The sequence below is a fragment of the Rhinolophus ferrumequinum genome, chromosome 5 (assembly GCF_004115265.2).
Source record: "Rhinolophus ferrumequinum isolate MPI-CBG mRhiFer1 chromosome 5, mRhiFer1_v1.p, whole genome shotgun sequence".
Taxonomy (NCBI): Eukaryota; Metazoa; Chordata; class Mammalia; order Chiroptera; family Rhinolophidae; genus Rhinolophus; species Rhinolophus ferrumequinum.
Window position 1 is genome coordinate 2,285,712 of NC_046288.1, and position 20,385 is coordinate 2,306,096.

General features: G+C 37.5%; 1 protein-coding gene across 19 annotated transcripts in view; it reads left to right on the plus strand.

Moving 5' to 3' along the window:
• SVIL (supervillin) overlaps window positions 1–20,385 on the plus strand; it is a 222,548-nt gene that overhangs the window by 116,717 nt on the left and 85,446 nt on the right. For 13 of the 19 annotated variants that reach the window (XM_033105603.1, XM_033105605.1, XM_033105606.1 and 10 more), the window contains exons 1-3: window positions 5,340–5,415; window positions 7,086–7,143; window positions 16,168–16,259. In XM_033105603.1, coding sequence (XP_032961494.1) covers window positions 5,355–5,415; window positions 7,086–7,143; window positions 16,168–16,259 — 211 coding nt within the window. In that variant the 5' untranslated portion in view covers window positions 5,340–5,354. Of the gene's footprint in view, window positions 1–5,339; window positions 5,416–7,085; window positions 7,144–16,167; window positions 16,260–20,385 lie in introns of those variants that run through there. The other 6 variants (XM_033105614.1, XM_033105615.1, XM_033105616.1 and 3 more) reach the window with 1 other exon arrangement.

Genomic DNA, 20,385 nt, shown 5'->3' on the forward strand with positions numbered 1-20,385 from the left:
ACATTTTTAGCCCAAAGTCTAAACCTCGGGATTTCAAGAGATCCTATTGTCTTATCTTTATTTGTGCTTAATTGTTTTGGTAAGTACTCTAGAAGTAATTCATGCTTATTGTGGAAACTCTGAAAAAGAAGGAAAACCATGAACAGAGTTCTCTCTGAGTTGTGAGATGTTTAGTCTGTTTCCCGTCTTATCTAAGCATAAGGTATGTTTGTATATCTCTAACATAACATATGAAACATTTTCCAAATCACTAATTGTTTCCAACCTGCTTTTCTTGTGCAATTTACCCATCCTTCTATATGTCCCACTTATGTAGGCTGGTTCCAGTTTTATACATTTATAAACAAAACTGTAGTTAAACAGCCTTGGACTCGTTCACAGCATTTCCTTGGGAACATATCCAGAAGTAGAATTACTGAGTCATTGTTTCATACACGCTTCTAGTAACATCCTTTCTTGTCCTTCTCCAAAAACGTGAAAGGCTTAGGAAGGGAGGAAAAATCATAGAATAATTAGTTGTTTGCATGACATACCTCACACACCCCCGCCAGGCACACTGACTTCTGTCTTTTGCCTTCGGGTCTCAAATACACCCTACTTTTCATATCAGGGTCAGCCCTGGCTTGAGGAACACCTATGGAACTGAAACCAGACCAAGGAATCATATAAGATTTATAAAAGAGCAAGCAGCAGCTTGGCTTGCCTCCTCCTTTTGGGGTCAGGCTGGCCCAATTACCGAGTAAGCCCACATGAGCTATGCATCTGGAAACCCTGTGACTTCAGTCAAGGACAAGTTTGCAGCCCCTGTGATTTATTTTGTGTCCAGACTGATCAGGAAGGTGGGAGTTATCCTGAGGAGCGTGAGAGGATGTGGCTTTCCAGTCTGTCACTGCCATACCAGAAGCTATGTGATCTTGCTCACATTTTGCAAAATGAAGAACAAGTGGTCATAGAGGCCACTTCCGCTCCCATTTTCCCAGAATGCAAGGTCTTGGATTTACCGAAGCTTGATTCAGTTGTCCCACTGATCCCACTATGGGATGCTGGCATCTCAATGGCCTATTCATGGATCTTCCTTGCTCATAGTACCACAGTGTCCTCCCTCTTCCCTTCTCAGTCACACATGTACGCCTCTTCCCCTAAAGCCGTTTTACAGGCCCAGCCTCAGGCGACTCAAAAAGTTGCTTTATTTCTTTTTTAATCTAAAGATTAACACTTCAAACATAGCCAGTAAAATATTTATTTCCATAAAGCAGTGCTTCTGAATATTGGAGACTACGGTGCTTCGAACATGGAAAAGATAAGTGTTTCTAAGTGGCCACAGTGGCAGAGAATTTTGTGTATCTCTTTTCTTACTGCTGAGCTGGTGGTTAATTGATGCTGTTAGAAAGGAAATACAGCAACATCACAGTTTTATTTTAAGATGTCGTCTCCCTAAAATCTAAGAAAATCACACCTACAATTTCGAATTTTCTCTGCAGATGAATGAAATATGTAAAGCTACAGAATGGTGTGAGGAAATGTTTGTAACTCCCCTGTGTGAATGAGCCAGCCTAAAATAATAATAACAACTTATTGCTATCATCATAATCACCATCGTCGTCATTTATAATTACTGGAGAGTAAATGGAAAATGTCATGGGTGCTTTCTACTGACATAAAGTGTAGATTTCTTTACAGTCTTACTTGATTTTATGTGGGTGAAATACTTAAAGAGGAGATTAAATGGTATATTCAGAGTTTGGTAAAGAATTTGGTGCTTTTTCTTTTTAACAAGCAAGCCATATTTAAATCTGTCTGCTTTATGTCATAATTGATAGGTGAGGTAAGTAATTCTAGAAAAATTCCATTGCCAACTTAAAGAGAATATCCAAATTCTTTTTTATTCTGTACTGAAATTTCATCTTACCAATTTAAACTAGAGTTATCCCTTAATACTAATTCAAAAGAAACATTTAGATTCACTTAGGATAATTCTAATAAGCAGAATAGTTTTCAGGAACATAAATGGTGATAAGCAAATGATACTGTGTTATCAACTGTTAAGTTCTTTATAAAAGAATATTCATGAGCATAACTATTATTTCATCCTATTTATTTATTTCCAGAGTCAGTTGCTGCCACTGTTTCCTCCCTTTCTTCTTCTTCCAACACTTCCTTTTCGTTCCTAGTTAGCCATGACCTACCAATAAAGTTTCCACAACAGTTATCCACAGTACTTAAGTTGTTCCTTGCTGAGTGTTTTTCTAACTGACCTACTTTCCATATTTCTCCCCAAAGTTATAAGAGTTCAAGCAATCAGCAGTACAGGGAAAATGCCAGATGTCACCACTGACTCATGTAGTAACCAGCGCTGATGCACCTTCTGTTGATGTGCCATAATTAATTTGGTATATAATTCTTCCTTTTCAAATTGTTTGTAGTTTAGAAATCAGCTTAAGTAGATCTGATTTAAAAGCAGGATATAAAATCAATACAAATCATTTTGGAATATGATCTCTAGCTTTTAGAAAAGATTATTCCATTATTTCATATGGTCATTCAAAAAAATGTTCACTACAGGCCCGCTATGTACCAGCTGCAGTGTTTAGTACTAAAGCTACAAAGACGAACATACTCAGGGTCCCTGCCTCTTGTAGGAGTTTGCTGGGGATGGAGGGACAAATCGTGATCTCCACCAAGATCCTACATTTCCATCACTAACCAAGTGTCAACTCATTAGCAAGTTCCTTCTCTAGTTCTCTGTTTCCTCATCTTGTTAATGAGACTATTTTCCTAGTATCGCTTTAATGTCCCTTTTAGCTATCAAAGTATCAGTGCCCAATTATTGCATGTTTTTCTTGGAGTTGCATTATCACTACTTGGACCCACCAGCTAAAGGTTGCAGTTAAAAATAAACAGGGGGGACTCCAGGGTTACTGGTTCCACATGTAAGGAGCTTGGGAGTCGCTGCTCCATCCAAACAACAAGTAAAAAGCTGAACAGACTGAAAAATCAGCACTTCTCGAATCCATAAGAGAGAGGACGACACATGGCAAAGCACTGCCCCCAACTTTGGAGAGACAGGCCCGTACAGGGAGTTGCAGCTTCCCAGAGCAGAGACTCATGAGTCATAGTGGAGCAAAGATAGTCTCTTCAACAAATGGTGCTTGCTGGAACAACTAGACATTCGTGTGCAGAAAAATGAATCTAGACACAGACCTTACACCTTTCACAAAAATTAACTCAAAATGGATCATAAACCTAAATGTAAAACACAAAATTATAAAACTCCTCACAATAACATAGGAGAAAACCTAGAGGACCTTGGTTTTGGCGATGACTTTTTAGATAAAACACCAACGTCATGATCCATGAAAATAATTGATAAGCTGTACGTCATTAAAAAAATTCTGTTATGCGAAAGAGAATATCAAGAGAATTTAAAAAGTCATAGGGGCGGCCGAACGGCTCAGCTGATTAGAGCGCGACCTCTGAACGACAGGGTTGCCGGTTCGATTCCCACTGGGATGGTGGGATGTGCCCCTGCAACTAAGATTGAAAACGGTGACTGGACCTGGAGCTGAGCTATGACCTCCTCAACTGGGAAAACAACACATCTGTTAAAGGACTATTATCCAAAATATACAAAGAATTCTTAAAACTCAACAGTAAGAAAACAAGTGAATAAAAATGGGCCAAAGGCCTGAACAGACACCTCACCAAAGATATACAGATGGCAAATAAGCATATGAAAAGATGCTGCACGTCATATATCATGAGGGAGATGCAAATTAAAACCACAGTAAGATTCCACTACACACATATTAGAATGGCAAAAACCCAAAACACTGACAACACCAAATGCTGGTAAGGATGTTCAGCAACAGAACTCTTACTCACTGCTGCTGGGGATGCAAAAAAGGGTACAGCCACTTTGGAAGAGAGTTTGGCAGTTTCTTATAAAACGATCCAACAGTCGTACTCCTTGACACCCAAATGAGTTGAAAACTTATAGCTGCACAAAGTCCTGCATCTAAATACTTAGAGTAGCTTTCTTCACAGTTGCCAAAACCTGGAAGTAACCAACCAAGGTGCCCTTCAGCAGGTAAATGGATAAATAAACTCTGGTCCATCCAGACAGTGGAATATTATTCTGCACTAAAAAGAAATGAGCTATGAAGCCATGAGAAGACATGGAGGGACCTTAAAAGTGTATTATTCTGTGAAAGAAGCCAACCTGAAAAGGCTACGTATTGTCTGATTTGAACGACATGACATTCTGGAAAAGGCATCACTAACTGTGGAGACATAAAAAGATCCATGGTTGCCAGGGGAGGGTAGTTAGATGAACAGGCAGAGCACAGAGGATTTTGAGGGCAATGAAAATGCTCTATGATATCATAATGATGATGGATACATGTCATTATATATTTGTCCAAACCCATAGAATGTACAACAGAAGAGGGGGAACCCTAAAGTAAACTGGGCTGTGGTGATTATGAGTATCAATGGAGGTTCTCACCGGGTAAAAAAGTGTACTCTTCTGGTGAGTCGTGTTGATGATGGCGAGGATATGCGTGTGCGCCAGGGGGGCTACAGGGGAGATCTCTGTACCTTCCCCTCAATTTTGTAGTAAACCTAAACCTGCTCTACAAAACAATTAAGTCTTTTTAAAAGGTAATCATGAAATAAACAAGAGGACAGTCAAATAGATTCATTTAAGAGCTTCATTTAAGAGCTTCTGTCTCAAATTGAAATTTTTGAACCTCTAGTAATATCTGCCTTTTCTTTTCCCACGACTTCACTCATATGTTGTTCATAAATCCTAACTCTTAACTAGGGGGTTTTGGCTCCCGGTTAGGTAAAATATTTCATTTAACTTAGCCAAATCCAGATTCTGAGCGGCCTGGGACTAGTTAGGCAGCTTCCCTTCTTCCCAATGCATGGAGAGGCTCTGTTTGGTTTTCTTTTTGTTTGTCTATTTTTAGGGAAAGGAGGAGTTGTTTGGGCTCCTCCATTGATGATGGTTAGGTTGCAGCATTGTCTCCTTAGCTGAAGCATATGCTGTGCTCTGGTCATAGACTTGAAGTGGTAACATTCCCGATGCCCGATGCCCCGTCACTGGAATCCAGTGGGCTTCAGCATCCATGGGCCTAATTTTTTCTGCTTGTAGTCAGATTCCAGTTTTGAGCTGTTCCCGCCTGCAGCCTCTGGCTCCGCGTTTACTGCACTCTCAGGGACACAAGTGCCTGATTCCTCTAGCCCTGTGCTGTGAAAAATCTCATCCCAGTTTTGCTTAGCCGGGCCGAAGGCTGTGGCTGGTTGAGAATTAACTATAGAGCAGGCTGTTACTGAGCTTTCTATGTGTAACCATGTTCAGAAGCCCAGGGATGTCCAGCTATTTGGGAGCTTTCAAGTTCTCTGAGAAACAAGGTAAGGCAAGAGAAATAGAAAATGCACTTATGTACATATTTTATAACATAATGAATGCCTTGTACCTTCCATTTTACCCTGTATTCTCCTGTGTCCAGTTAATTATACAGTTTTCTCAATGGTCACTTTAAATATCTAATTGAGTTTATAAATTAGCTTATCCTGGAATTGCTGAAAAATGTGAATATTTTTCCATTATAAGTTAAAGATACTGCTAAACTACCAAAGTCTTTATGTAGGGGGAAAATGCAAATTCAATTGGAATGCCCAGACTTTGGATTAAGTTCTGCACTTTAGCTAGCTAAAATATTTTTCTAAACCAAATGCTATGAATATTAAATTATTTCCAGTAGGCAGTGTTGAGTGTCTTTTTATTAAATCTTCATGTGAGACAGTTTGAAACAAAATGTTATCTTTTTAGTGGCTTCCTTTCCAGCACAGAGGAAAATATATGCTCTCAATTTAAAGACCGAAGTGGTATCACAGATTCAGTTCACTGATTAAACAAAAATGAAGTGTTGAGGTTATTTTGAATGTCACATTTGAAATTCAGCCATTGTGTATAAAAGTATTTTGTAGCATTAATGCACTACTAGAAAGTGATTGGAACAATTCAGGCCTCAGATTCAGGAGTTTTCTTCTACAATATATGATAGCTTTTTAAATTGAGTTCTCTTTTTAAAATAAGCTATTTGTATAATTAGGCAAAAAGCCTAGATGTTTAGTTGGCATTATTCCTTTCATTTTATTATGTTTCTGTAGCTGGTCAGAATTTCCAAATTCCAGGATTCCAGTATTTTGATGAATAATGTCATGTCAGCATGTGGTATATTTTGTACCTCCTTTTCCTCAGGCTTCTGACACCAAATATCAAACAATAAAAGGCATTTCCATAGAGGAAGGTTTCTGTAAGTGGTCTACTTGTGGTTTTCTTGCTGGACAAATGGTTGCTATGCCAAAAGCTGTAAAACAGATTATTTGCCATTAGACTGGTTGTAAATTTTGTTGGTGTCTGGTTTGGATTAACCAGGTCACTTGTATACGTGTTTTTGCCGTATGGGATTGTTCCCAGCTGTCTTTACATAATATATATTTTTGTCTTCAAAAATGAATAAGTGGTTTATTTGATATGATGTTATTGTTTAGGTTTTAATGAAGGTAATAAAAATGCGGCTAAAATGTTCCCCTGCTCTTCATCAGCTCTTTACCATGCCCCCACCCATGCATTCTTTAAAAGCATTTCCAATATATCAGACAGAGATGACTTTCAACATTTCTGGTTATCTTAACCAAAATTGTTTAATTTTTTTCTCCTGAGTATATAACTATGTTATTCAATATTTAATTGCTTTGAGTTATTCTTCTAGCCATATGAATTTAAATGATAGCATTGAACTATGTCAGAATTTTTTCTTTTTCTTACCCACAGAGTATGTTGTTTTCTTTTCAGTAGAGAAAACAAACAAAACAAACAAACAAACAAAAAAACTTGCCTATGTAAAATTGATTCTTAGAACGTGTCATTTTTTTTTAAATTCATAATTCTTGTCTGACTAATGTTTTTCTTTTTCTTCAAATATATATGTAAAGGGAATTTAAAGAAATTTTTCCCCATTTTTTAAACTTATTGTATAGCTATTTTTAATTTTACATTATTTCCTTCCCCTTAGATTTCAACAAGAAAAACTTAAGCTTCATTGGATTCCCACATCAAAGAAAAGTTCCAAGGTAAAATGGTCTTTGCTCAAGAATCTTGTTTTGAAGATTTGTAGTAGCTTTTAAAAAAGTATTCTCTAAATTCCTAATGCATGAGTATAAATGTTTAGCAATATGTTTTCTGTGCAGAGTTTGATTTATGAAGACATATGAAGCAAGCTAACTTAACAGTACACTCAACCAGCAAAGATTCTTTTTATGTATTTAATGCTGTTTATGGGAACTATTTATAGAACGGGATGTCAGTGTCCCTGTAATTGCAAATTTGGAAAGGGCTATCATCTTTTCTTTCTCATAACCTGCCTCTAAGCATAAGATGTCCTTTTACCATCTGTCCGTCAAGTAAGGGAGCTTTTGATTTTTTCAGAAAGGGTTTTAGCCTTGTTCTTCTTCCCTCTCTCCCTTCCTTCCATCTTTCCTCCTACTGTTTCTTCTTCCCTTCCTCTCTTCCTCCTTCCCTCCCTCCACCCATCCATCCGTGTGAGTTCTTGATCCCTGCTCTTTTAACCTTTCTGCACTTCAGTTTCTTTCATTGCGGGATATTATCAATATTAATTTGATTTACCTAATGTGCTAAAACTCTGTGGTACGTTGTCATTGATATAAGATAATGTAAAAATTAACCTTTATGCCAAACAAGATAGCTATGCCTCAGGTGCTTCTTAGATCACTGTCCCTAATAGATTTTGAGATTTTCAAGTGGAGGCACAAAGTTATTATCCCTTACACACACAGGCGTGGATCTCAACCTACCTTTCGTTATGCTAGAAGGACCCAACTCCAATCTACCCCTCATTCCACTCAGATGTTCTTGTTCTTAATGTATTATGTATGACATTATTTCTATTCTAAAAAGGGTTTGCATTTCAATAGTACTGGAATAAACAGTTGTCCAACCACTGTCCTAATCAGACTAAAACCTGGCTCTGCATTTGAAAATGGCAGAATTGATCTTGTGAACTCACAAGACAGGGTAAAGCCTCGATGAATTTCATCCACATCTTAGTGTTGGGTAAACTAGAGTAGTGTTGTGCCAGGGTCATCGGGAAAGTTGTTTTATTTGACTCATAAAATCTTACTTTTCTAGTGCTTGACACAATCTCCCATATTTCTCATCTTTGCCATATTTTTAACAGAATCAAAGGCTTAAATATTAGTTCATTCAGGCTTTTATAACAAAATACCATAGCCTGGGTGGCTTATGAATAACAGAAATTTATTTCTCACAGTCTGAAGGCTAGAAGTCTGAGATCAGGGTGTCAGCATGATGGAATGAGGACCCTCTTCCAGGTTGCAGACTGCTGATTTCTTGTCTCCTCACTTGGCAGAATGGTGTAGGGAGGTTTCTGGGTTTCTTCTTATAAGAGAACTAATCTCATTCATGAGGGCTCTGCCCTCATGACCTAATCACCTTTCAAAAGCCCCACCTCCTAATCTCACCACCTTTGGGAGTTAGGATTTCAACATAAGAATTTGAGGGGACACAAACATTCAAACTATAGCAGCTTAGTTTCCAGTATGTCCCTAGCAGGTTGGTTTAGCTCTAATCATGACTAAGAAAAAGGAAGAAAAGAAGAGGAGACAGGAAAGCATTGCTTATTCAAGGATAGAAAAAGTGTAAAATGTAAAGGTCAGACACTTCAGTGGAAAGAGGCTCAGAGCGATACAGCTGTTCTAAAATATTGGGTATTATTTCGTGTGTACCTATTCAAATTATGGCTTTCTTGCCATGGTACTAAGTATAAAATGGGCTAGAGATATGAAAACCTGCCTCCTTCAAAGGATTCTAGTCAACCAGACACCAGTCATGAAAATATGAGGTAGTGGGTTTTCATCTCTCATATTTTATAGTGTAAACTTCAATAGAAGAATGAACAGATTACGGGGGAACCTTTCATAGGATGGGTGCTGAATAGTCATTGTAATAGTAGATCCCACATTTTGTAAAAGATAGAAGGTAATAATAGTAGAATATCCTGCTCTTACTTTAGTAAAATTTCCCCTTGTTGATAATGCTGGAAATTTAAGTAGGTTAATGGGACACATTTTTAAAACTTATCACAGAAGCAGGGCAATTTCTTCTTAGATTATTGAAGCAGAGGGAAGGAGGTAAAAGTATGAAAAAATTAGTCATAAAGAAGAGTGCTATTTCAGACTCCTCTGCAGACAGATAAAAATACTACAGACACTTAACCTCAGAAACTTTTAAAATTATAATTCAGAAAATTAAGACTGTAGCATTTACATTAGCTATACATGGAGAGATTGTTTCACACTGAAATATAGGACCATAGGTTTTGGTTGAGCTCCGGCAATCCACCAAAGCCTGCAGAGGTTGTCTGGGAGAGACTCCTTCTTCCAGAGGGATGACTGATGAGGAAGAATATGATCCACATCTGGAGCCCAGTGATTAGAGTTAGAAATTGTGTGAGTTGGGAATGGGCCCTACCAGTCATGCTGATCTTGTGCTTGTTGCTCAGAAAAGAGAGAGGAGGAGGATGTTAGGGCTCTTTGGGGCACTTGTGTTTCATCAGCCAACATCTGATCAGGAGTTACTCATTCACGAGTGAAGTCCAAAGAAGAGACATGACATTTTTTAAAGACTGGTTTCATATTGACTTAAGGGGTCTTACATATGTCACAGCTTTTGTGACACAAGTCAGAGCCACACTTTCCAAACCATTCTCCTTGTCCTTCCTATCTGCTCATCCACTTGCTCAGAAATTAGTGATCATTTGATGGGACTAGGAAAAAGAGGCAATAGAAGCAAGAATAAAATGTAAAGACAACCATGTGTGTTACAATAATAAAAGTGTACCTTGAAGATGGAGACTTTAAAAATAGAATACTTTACTGGTCAAGATGGCAGAGTAGGTAAACGCTGTGCTCACCTCCTCTCACAACCACATCAAAATTACAGCTAAACTTAATAACAACCATCATTGAGACCCGTCTGAAGTCTAGCTGAAAAGAAGTTCTATAACTAAGGACATACAGAAGAAGCCACACCAAGACTGGTAGGAGGGGCAGAGATGCAGACTGGGCTGGTCCAAAACCCATGTGTAGTGGTTAAAAATCGGGAAGGATATCTCAACTGCGGAGGTGTCACCTGAGGAGCAAGGGGTCCCAGCCACACACCAGGCTCCCTAGCCCAGGATTCCAGTGCTGAAAACAGAAGTCCCCACAATTTGGGCTGTGAAAACCAACAGAGATTGTGGCTGAGTGAGATAGAAGGTGGCTGGAGTACAAGGCGCTCTTCTTAAAGAGACCACACAGACTTACTTGCTGAGGGCTCCAGCACTGGGACAGTGGCTCGAAAGGCACTAGGGAGGAACTGAATTGTATGGCTGCAGTGTGAGAGCTGAAGCGGAAGCTTCATCCCAGTCAAAAGTGGTGGTAGAATCCATTGTTCCTTTGTTGAGCCCTCCCTGCAACCAGCCTGTAGATGCAGGTGGGCATCATATCTGAGTCTCCATTAACCTGGTTTACACCATTTACCCCACCCTGGTGATTCCCTGAGACTCTGCATCACCCAATTTGTGGGCCCACCCAATCTCCTTCCACTGGCTTTTCCATATAATAGTCCTGTCTTGGATCATCTTGTGAACTTTCCTAAAATCTCTCAAAGGTTCACAAACCCCAAACATGTAGCATTTGGCCTCAGTATGCCTACTACCTCTTGCTAAGAAGCCCCAAACTTGGCATTGGTGGCAGCCAGCCTTGGTTCAAGGCTTGGCCTCTCTAGGCACCTTTCAAGCCCAGTACAGGTGGCAACCATCAGCAAATTGCATTGTGGCTAATGCCAGGTGGCTCTGGGCAGGACACAGTCTGCAACTGAACTTGGCCTGCAGTAGTACCCATCCCAGGAATCAAGGCCAGCATGCCTGGTGGCTAGCTTCAGACCACGCTAGAGAACCACCCACCCACCTCTCAGGATGATACATCCAAAAGGCAGACTATGCATTCACCAGAGTCTGGCTAAAGCATTTCCTGTTCCACAGGGTCAGGTCCTGCATAACAGCTCCTCCACTGTAGTCACAGCCAGTCCTCACAGCCAATGAGCCTGAGGTTCAGTCCTTCCCATTGACATTGAAACAACAACCAAGGCTCAACTTCAATAGAAAGGCACATACAACCCATACAAGCTATACACCTGGAGCCTCTAGCTCCAGTGACCAGGAAGACGGCATCACTGGGCCCCACAGGACTCCTGCTACATAAGGCCACTCTACTAAGACCAGGAGACATAGTAGCTCTATCAAATACATACAAACTAACACAGGGAAGCAGGTAAAATGGGGAGACAAAGAAACATGTGTCAAATAAAAAACAGAACAATGTTCCAGAAAAAGAACTAAACAAAATGGAGACAAGTAACCTACGAGATGCAGAGTTTAAAATACTGGTTGTAAGGATACTCAGTGATCTCATGGAGAATTTCAACAAAGAGGTAGGAAACATAAAAATGGAGATAAAAAACATAAAAAAGAACTGATCAGAAATGAAGAAGACAATAACTGAAATAAGGAATACATTGGAGGGTATCAACAGTAGATTTGATGAAGCAGAGGACTGAGTCAGTGTTTTAGAAGATGAAGTAGCAGAAAATACACAACCAGGACAACAAAAAGAAAAAAGAATCCAAAAAAATGAGGATAGTTTAAGGGGTCACAGGGACATCAAGCATACCAACATTTGCATCATAGAGGCACCTGAAGGAGAAGAGAGAGCAAGGAATTGAAAACCTATTTGAAGAAATAATGACAGAAAGTTTCCCTAACCTGACAAAGGAAATAGACATACAAGCCCAGGAAGTTCAGAGAGTCACAAACAAGATGAACCCAAAGATGCCCACACTAAAACACATCAGAATTAAAATGCCAAAGATTAAAGGCAAAGAGAGACTCTTAAAAGCAGCAAGAGAAAAGCAGTTACTTACCTACAAGACTGTCAGCTGATTTCCCAACAGAAACTTTGCAGGCCAAAAGGGGTTGACGTAAAATATTCAAAGTGATTCAAAGCAAGGACCTACAACCAAGATTACTCTACTCAGCAAAGCTATAATTTAGAATCGAAGGACAGAGCTTTGATTCTAAAGAGGTTTCCAGTCAAGAAGAAGCTAAAGGAGTTCATAAACCTCAAACCAGTATTACAAGAAATGTTAGAAGGATTTCTTTAACAGAAGAAGAAGAAAGCAATAAGATCAAAAATATGAATAATACAATGACAATAACTACATATCTAGCAACAATTACTTTAAATGTAAATGGATTGTATGCTCCAATCAAAAGGTGGGGGGTGCTGAATGGTTAAGAAACAAGACTCCTACATATGTTGCCTATAAGAGACTCACTTCAGATCAAAAGACATACACAAACTGAAAGTAATGGAATGGAAAAAGACATTCCATGAAAATGAAATGAAAAACAAAACTGGGGTAGCAATACTTAAAGCAGGCAAAATAAACTTTAAAACAGAGGCTATAACAAGAGAAAGAAAGACCCAGTGATCCCACTTCTGGGTATTTATCCAAAGAAACCCAAAACACTACTTTGAAGGGACATGTGCATCCATATGCTCATTGCAGCATTATTTACAGCAGCCAAAATATGAAGGCAACGTGGATGTCCATTAGGGGATGAACAGGGGAAGAAGAGGTGGTACATATACAATGAAATATTACTCAGCCATGAAAAAGAATGAGATCTTGCCATCTGCAACAACATGGGTGGTCCTAAAGGGTATTGTGCTGAGTGGAATAAGACAGAGAATGATAAATGCCATGTGATTTCACTTATACGTAGAATCTAAAGGACAAAGTAAACAACAGAAACAAACTCTTAAATACAGAGAACATTTTGGTGGTTGCAGAAAGGGAATTGGGGGGTTTAAAAGAAAATATTAAGTACAAATTGGTAGTTATAAAACAGTCATGAGGCTGTAATGTAAAACTTAAGGAATATAGTCAATAATACTCTAATAACTATGTATGGTGTCAGATTGGTACTAGATTTATCGGGGTGATCACTTCGTAAGTTATATCAATGTCTAATCTCTATGTTGTACACCTAAAACTAATATAATATTGTATGTCAATGGTGTTTGAAAAATAAAAAAATGTATTAAAAATAAATATACTTTTTAACGATATACTAATATTTTCATTCATGTATGCAATGTAAGCAAAGGTAATAAGGAGAGATGTTTTCCCAATCTTATATTCTAAAAATGAAAGAAAGAAACAAAGAAAGGATGGAATGGAGGGCGGACGGAAGCTTATAACTAATGTTATTATATTGCCCTGCTGATTATTAATATTTATAATTCTATTTATCCCTGTCACACCAACAGTGTATAAAGTGTATATATAAAATACTTCAGAGTGAGGTGTAGTGTACATTTGAAATGTTGTATTGTAGTCATTCACTCATTCAACATATACTGAGGGTGCCAAAAAAATGTATACAAGTGGACACTATTGTCACCATTGCTCAAGCAGTAGTTCACCGTAATCAGAAGTGTCTGGACACTGATGGTAACCACTTTGAGCACCTCTTATAATTACAGAAGTCAAACATGACTTGTGTTCATCTTTTATCAGTATATATTGAGTATTACAATTTTAAATAGTTTTCCTTTTCTTAAAATGTGTATACATTTTTTGGCACCTTTTGTATTTATTGATTTAAAAAATATTTTTAAAATTCAGTAATTTTAAATAAAATAAGACACTTGTAATACATCCTACAAATAGCAAAACAGGATACCATGCAAGAAAATAGCGGAGGTGCATAATATAGATTTAGTGCCTGGTAGGACAGGTACTGGGTCAGGGGGTTCTTCCTTGAGGAAATGGGAGGATGTGGGAGAGGAGAGAATTCAGATAGAAGAGACACCATTTACAGTCAAACTACATTAAATAGGAACGAGAGATTTTCTTAATAGCACTTTGGTTTTCTATTGGTTTCTGACCAACTGAGAAAGGCTGTACTTTCAACTGGTGCCGACACTATTTGTTTCAATAAAGTAAGTGCGTATGGAGCCAGGTGGTGTTGGGTGAGGATTTGTGAACCCAACTCTGTAGAAGTTCAGCAAAATATTTTACTAGGGTGTAGCTTCTTAGTCTTCATTAGTGGCTTCATTGAGCTTTTTGATAAGCAGAGAAAAGGAGGAAGATAGAAACATACAGACGTTTATTTTTGAAAATATGCAATAATTTTGTACCCCAAAGTCAATAGCTTAAGAAACTGAGTATTTCAGGGATTACATCATTTTCTTTTAATATAGAATTTTTTTCCTGAGATTTCAGTTTGCCAAGGAAAGTACAGAACTTTATCAAGACATTTAAACAAGCAGTTTATCCATTAAAACAGCCTATCGTTCATTAAGTAGGAAACCTTTCTGCAGTTATTTAATATTTTAGGATTATACTAAATCATACACCTGAATAAAACACTGAAAGGAATCGTCACTGCATTGCAATTCCCTGTTTAGAAGTCGGTGCCAATTCTAAGTTTCTGATCTAAACATGTGTCCTAAGATCTTCATGCCATCTGGAGTGTGGTTTATAAAAACTACTTATTCTCAAGACTTTTCAGTAAATAATGTGAATACATGGCACTCACATTTATGAATATAAACCATACCACATTTAAGCAATAACCAAGGTTGCAGATGAGCTTGGTTCTATGAAGATGGATAGGATGGCGTACCATATTGTGGAATGGGTGTGGAAGTCCCTTGACATTTGAATTTATATATGGGATAGAGATTATTCGTATGTCCCACTTACATAGTATGCACAGCACTTCATCAGACTCTTCTTGGGACTCCATGGAAGTGTACCCTGAAGAGCAGACACACATATAAAGGACCAGTACACGGGGGAGGTCAGCTTTGCACTGTGTTTTCAGGCTGATTTTTCACCTCTCTGGAGGTGATCAGATCATTGAGGAATATTAGTTTCCTGTTTTCCTAAGTTTGTTTATGCCTGCGAGCTCTGTCTGCGAGCACTTTCCCTTGGAAGACCATGGAGGTGTGCGTACAGCAGTCTCGGGGAAGCACCTGCACACAGTGTTAGAGCAGGAGCTGGATTTGTATCTCATGTACCTTGCTTGCCAAATATGTGTCCTTAGGCAAGTCATTTCACTGTTTCCTACTTTGCAAACTAAGGATTGAAACAGTTCCAGTGGTGTGCTGGAGCCAGCTCGTAGTGCTCCGTCAGAGCGAGTGTGCAACTTTCTTCCAATTTTGAGCTCAGTGAGTCCTCTGGGTAGGTTGAAAATTGGCCATGGTGGGAGTATTTACACTACCAGCAAAACTGTAAAGCACGTGCTTTGGGGTGGGTGGGTGGGTGGGCTCGCACAAAAGAAAGGAGCCAGTTGTTAAATGTTTATCAGCGCAGCACTAAGTAGTTCCTTCCTCATAAGGTCTTGTGAAGATAACTAAGATAATGTGTGATATGCTTAGCATAGAATGAAAGTGCGTAGTAAGTATTCAATCCCTTTGTTCTTCACTCTTTTCATTTTCTTTTTGTCGTATTTTTTCCCCAAGACATGTTTTTGTGAGCCTTTCAGACTTATTCACCTTGCTTTGATTTCTTGGTTGTTTGAAGGCATATGCTACTTTAATATAATTTCAACATTGGAGGAAAGCATGGAAATCACTGAAACAAGTTGCTTATTTTCTGAGGAAGTAAATGTAGCACAGAAAGCTTGAGTCATTGATCCAAGCTGAAATAGCTACTGGTAGTTCCAGAAGAGGTGGTCAGTCTGAATGAAGTTTTTACCACTCTACGCCATGCCACCTGCCTATGCTGATGGAATTATTTAGTTGTACAAAAATCGTATTAACATAGGTAAATGAAAAAAGTTACCAATTAATTCCCCCAAATAAAACTCTTTACTTCTAATCCGCACACACATATTTAAGTATATATAACAGTAGCATAATTTTTATGTTCTGCATTTTTTACTTGATATCATATATCTTGATTTAAATTGACTTTAAATATTTTATTAATGGAGTAATTTTTAGCTTTCAGAAAGAGTTCTTGCTCGAAGATAAAGAGCAACTTGCTAACTGCAAAAGAAGAATCAATGCTAAGGTTTTAACTGCACTTCCTAAAGGTAAGACTTTTTCTAAATGGTCGACTAGTCTACTGGGCAAAGTATTATGTTAATTATAAGTATTATGTTATGTGATTTTCTTTGAGAACGCTCAGTAACTTCCAGCTTGTAATCTCCGTTGTGTCCTTTTCTGCCTCACCCAAAAATTAACCTCAATTAAAGGACCTCTCTTCATGCATTTTTAATCTTCACATATTTATGTGTCCTCTCCCTTGCATTTTAGTCCTCCTCCAGTCTGATATGCCCATCTCTTCTCCGTTCACCCTCTCCCACTCCCTTCAGCCTCTTGATGTTTCCCAGGGTTACAGTTAATATCTTGGAGCTCCCTACTGGACGACACACTGGGCCACCATTGCAGACTGTATCTACATCATTCCTCTTCTGCCCCAAGTAGACACTCGCACATTCGATGACTTAGTATTTTCATTGATAAAGATGCACGTGCAGTAGATTATTTGAATCTACGGTCAGAGGAGGATCTGCCCACTTTTGCCTGTGAAATGATGTGAACATTGCCAGATCTTTGTCTCCACCCACTATAACACGAGCACAGGGGAGTACCAGCTCACAAACTGTCTTCATCCTGAATGAGCTGTGTAACCTTTACTTCAGAAGAAACCAAACTGGTGCAAGGTCAGATTTCCTTTTCTTCCTTGAAAGGAAAAAAACAACAAGATATCACCACATCAAGCCCAAGAGAAATTAAACCAGAAAAAAAAAATGATTTTAATGGAAACTAAATCCAGTGTAAAAGGCCCACTGACAAATTGACGTATACTCTGAGTGGGTGATACACTTAGACATAGTTTAATGAAGATTGGTATATGAAGGACCCCAGGGATTTGTCCTAGTGGAGAAAACTTAAACAGGGCCATTTTGTCAAGCCCATATAAAACTGTCAACAGAAATATAGGCTTATTCTGTGTTGCTCCAGAGGCCAAAACTAAGAATAATGTGTAGAATTACAATGAGGTAGGTGAGATTTCATATAAGAAAGAGAATGCTAGTAATTCATAGAACTGAGAAGTTAAATGGACTGCATTGTGATCTCATCAGCTCTCACTAAATAGCCAAGGAAGGTCATAAGGCCGTGAATTGAAGGGCAGGACAGAGGCTGTGGAGGGTTCCCACCCGGATGGGTGTGTGGGCCAGGTTTGAAATGGAAGGCTCCTTCCAATTTCAAAGTTTCTTTGTGAAAGACAGAAACTCAATTTAATCTGAGCCAAATTTAAAATCTATGAAGATAATCAAAACAAATTATAGGAGTGAACAGACTGATTTTAGAAATACCTTAGAATATTTGACTGGTTAGGCAAAGTTCTATATAGCAAAATGTGAAGGGTCACTTTTCTTCTCTCTCTACAACAGTTCTTTTTTGTTTTAATACCACAGACAGTTTTGTAATAAGAAAAATGAAAAACAATATGAGATGCTAGGCTCCTAAAAGTTCAACAACTTATAACTCCATATATAACAAAATTTAAAAAGAAATAAGCTTATTAACCAGTTTTATTAGAAAACTTATCATAATCAGTCATGAAAACAAATTTTCACAAATCAAAGATGATATCTTTATGTATTAACCAGATTTATATTTCTAAATTACCAAGATCTCTAAAACATACTTAAAAAGTACCAGAGCCTCCCCATGCCCCTAAGTTTCATCTAAATTCCCCGTGGTCTTATTTCACCATCTTTGCCTTCATGAATTTGAACAAGAATGTTTGGAAAGACCCATGTATTATCAGCAAGCTTTTTATTTCTCCATCTTAACAGATATGTTAAGGATTCTATCAGCTCTTGGCAATATAAGGTTAAAAATAGGAATTGATTATAACTTTTTTTAATAATGACAGAGTTTTATGTTTATAAGTTTACAGAAGTCTCTTTCTCTTCATTTAGTGAGGAATTCTTGCTTCTGTGGAATTGAACATTAAAATGATCATTGATTTTCCTCTAAGGGGTTTCCTTTAACTTTATCACAATCAGGTAATCAAGAGATTAAAAACCTTTACTTATGTGAAGGTTATAATATTAAAATAGATTTTCCATTTAGGAATTATGAAATGGACCAAATACATTATTGTACTTTTTAACAGCTTTATTAAGATATAATTCATATCTCATATAATCCATCCATTTAAAGCATACAATTCAGTGGCTTTTAGTATATTCACAGAGTCATGCATCCATCACCACAGCCAATTTTAGAACATTTCATTACCCCAAAAAGAAACCCCACACTTCTCAGCCATCACTCCTCCCCCTTATCCCTCTAATTTTGTAATTACTTATTTTATAAGCTGCTTGTCTTTATATTAGTGGCTTCCATCCAAGTGTCAAAGTTAAAGTGCTTCCTCCTGTGGGAAGTAAGATCAGTATTCAGAATATTCTTTATGTATCCTGTGCTCTTAGGCTGTCAAATGTAGGGTAAGAGCAATGTGTTCTTGACAGTCCCCCGCCACTTATATTTCTTTGGAAGATTCTGTGTACTCAGGCTTGGAGGACTGAAATCAACAATAACTTTTCCACATGGTCTGTGTCTCAGAGCTAATTGAAGAATTGTGTTTCTCAAGAAAAGTACCTGGCAGACCTGACTATTGGTATTAAATATTATTACAAAGCATACTAAGCAGTTAAATAATTTTGTTATAGCCCTGATGTCAAATCCCCTTGAATTGTCTTACTTGGAAAATGACTGACAAATTGCCATCAGAAAAAACTAAAAGATATAGACTCATAGAATCCATATCGTTTAGACAAGGGCGGCAAATTAAAAAGTAGGTATAATAAATGATAATTTAGTATATGTCAGAGTTTTAATGTGTTTGAAAGCAAAGTACAAATTTATTACAACAGAAGTTAGATCAGCTGTGCTTTTTTATATCTGGATTACTATAATATTAATCAGTATTACTACTTCCTGAACCACTTATTATTTATATACATTATGACACAGAACACAATCAATTGAATTATGGCTGTTTAATCTAATTTTAAAAGCATTCTTCTTCCTCATATTTAGGAAATGCACAGTAATGAATTTAGAGATAAAAGGGCATCATGCTGCAACTTACTCTTAAATGGTTCAGAAAAAAATAATATGCAAATATGTGTGTATATGTGCTTGTGTATATAAACACATGCACACATAAATATGCATATGGAAAGAGAAAGAAAGGATAAAAATAAACCAAATGAAATGAAATGTTGCCATATTATGAAGGATGTATTTTAACTTTTCTATAAGACTGAAGTTATGCAATAATTTTAAAGGAAAGAATTCTTTTGGTAGATCATAAACAATAATAAACTATGTTTAAGACTATTAATCAGAAGATAACTGTGGTAGGACGGTAGGTAGTCTCTATAATTGAAACAGTAGAGTGACAGCAGAGACTTCCACAGTAAAAGTGACTTTCATCATTTCTTAGTATTAGCTTTTTTTCAATGCTTTATAATAAATCTGACCAAAATTCAGTGGGAGGAACTAATGAGGACAAGTGCCAAATGAAGTTTCTTTCCTTGAAAAGGACAAAAAAAGTGCATACACATCAATTCAAATAAAATATTATTTTCATTTATACAACTGAAGTATTTTTCCACAGAATAAATATACTAGAGTAATTATATTACATGTTGTTTTACTAATTTTACTTTTAAATTATATACTTGGAGAAAGGACGCCAAACTCAAGATGTCTATTACTTCCTTTTGTCTTCCATATTATTTCTTTCCCCTATAATCTCATGTCTATAGGAATAAAGCAAATTGGTAATTAAAAATATATTTGTAAGAAAGAATAGACTGAGAGGTAATTTTTTTGCTGGAGGAATTATTTTTTTCCCTAAAAGATTCAACATAGATTTTCACTAAGAATTAATAAGCTCACCAGTACATTTATAATGTAGTTTGATGGATGACATTTCATTCCTCAGTCCATGATCAGAGAGGACTGTAAGGTTTTAGGCTTGAAATAGTTTTGAGTTTGAATGTTCACGTGATTGAAAGATTGCAATGATGGGCTGGTGTTCTCTATCATTGTCATAACCTAGGGCACAATCTAGGGGACAGACTTCCTATTAGAAATCTTTGTCTTGGGACCAGTGGTTCTCAATCCAGGACA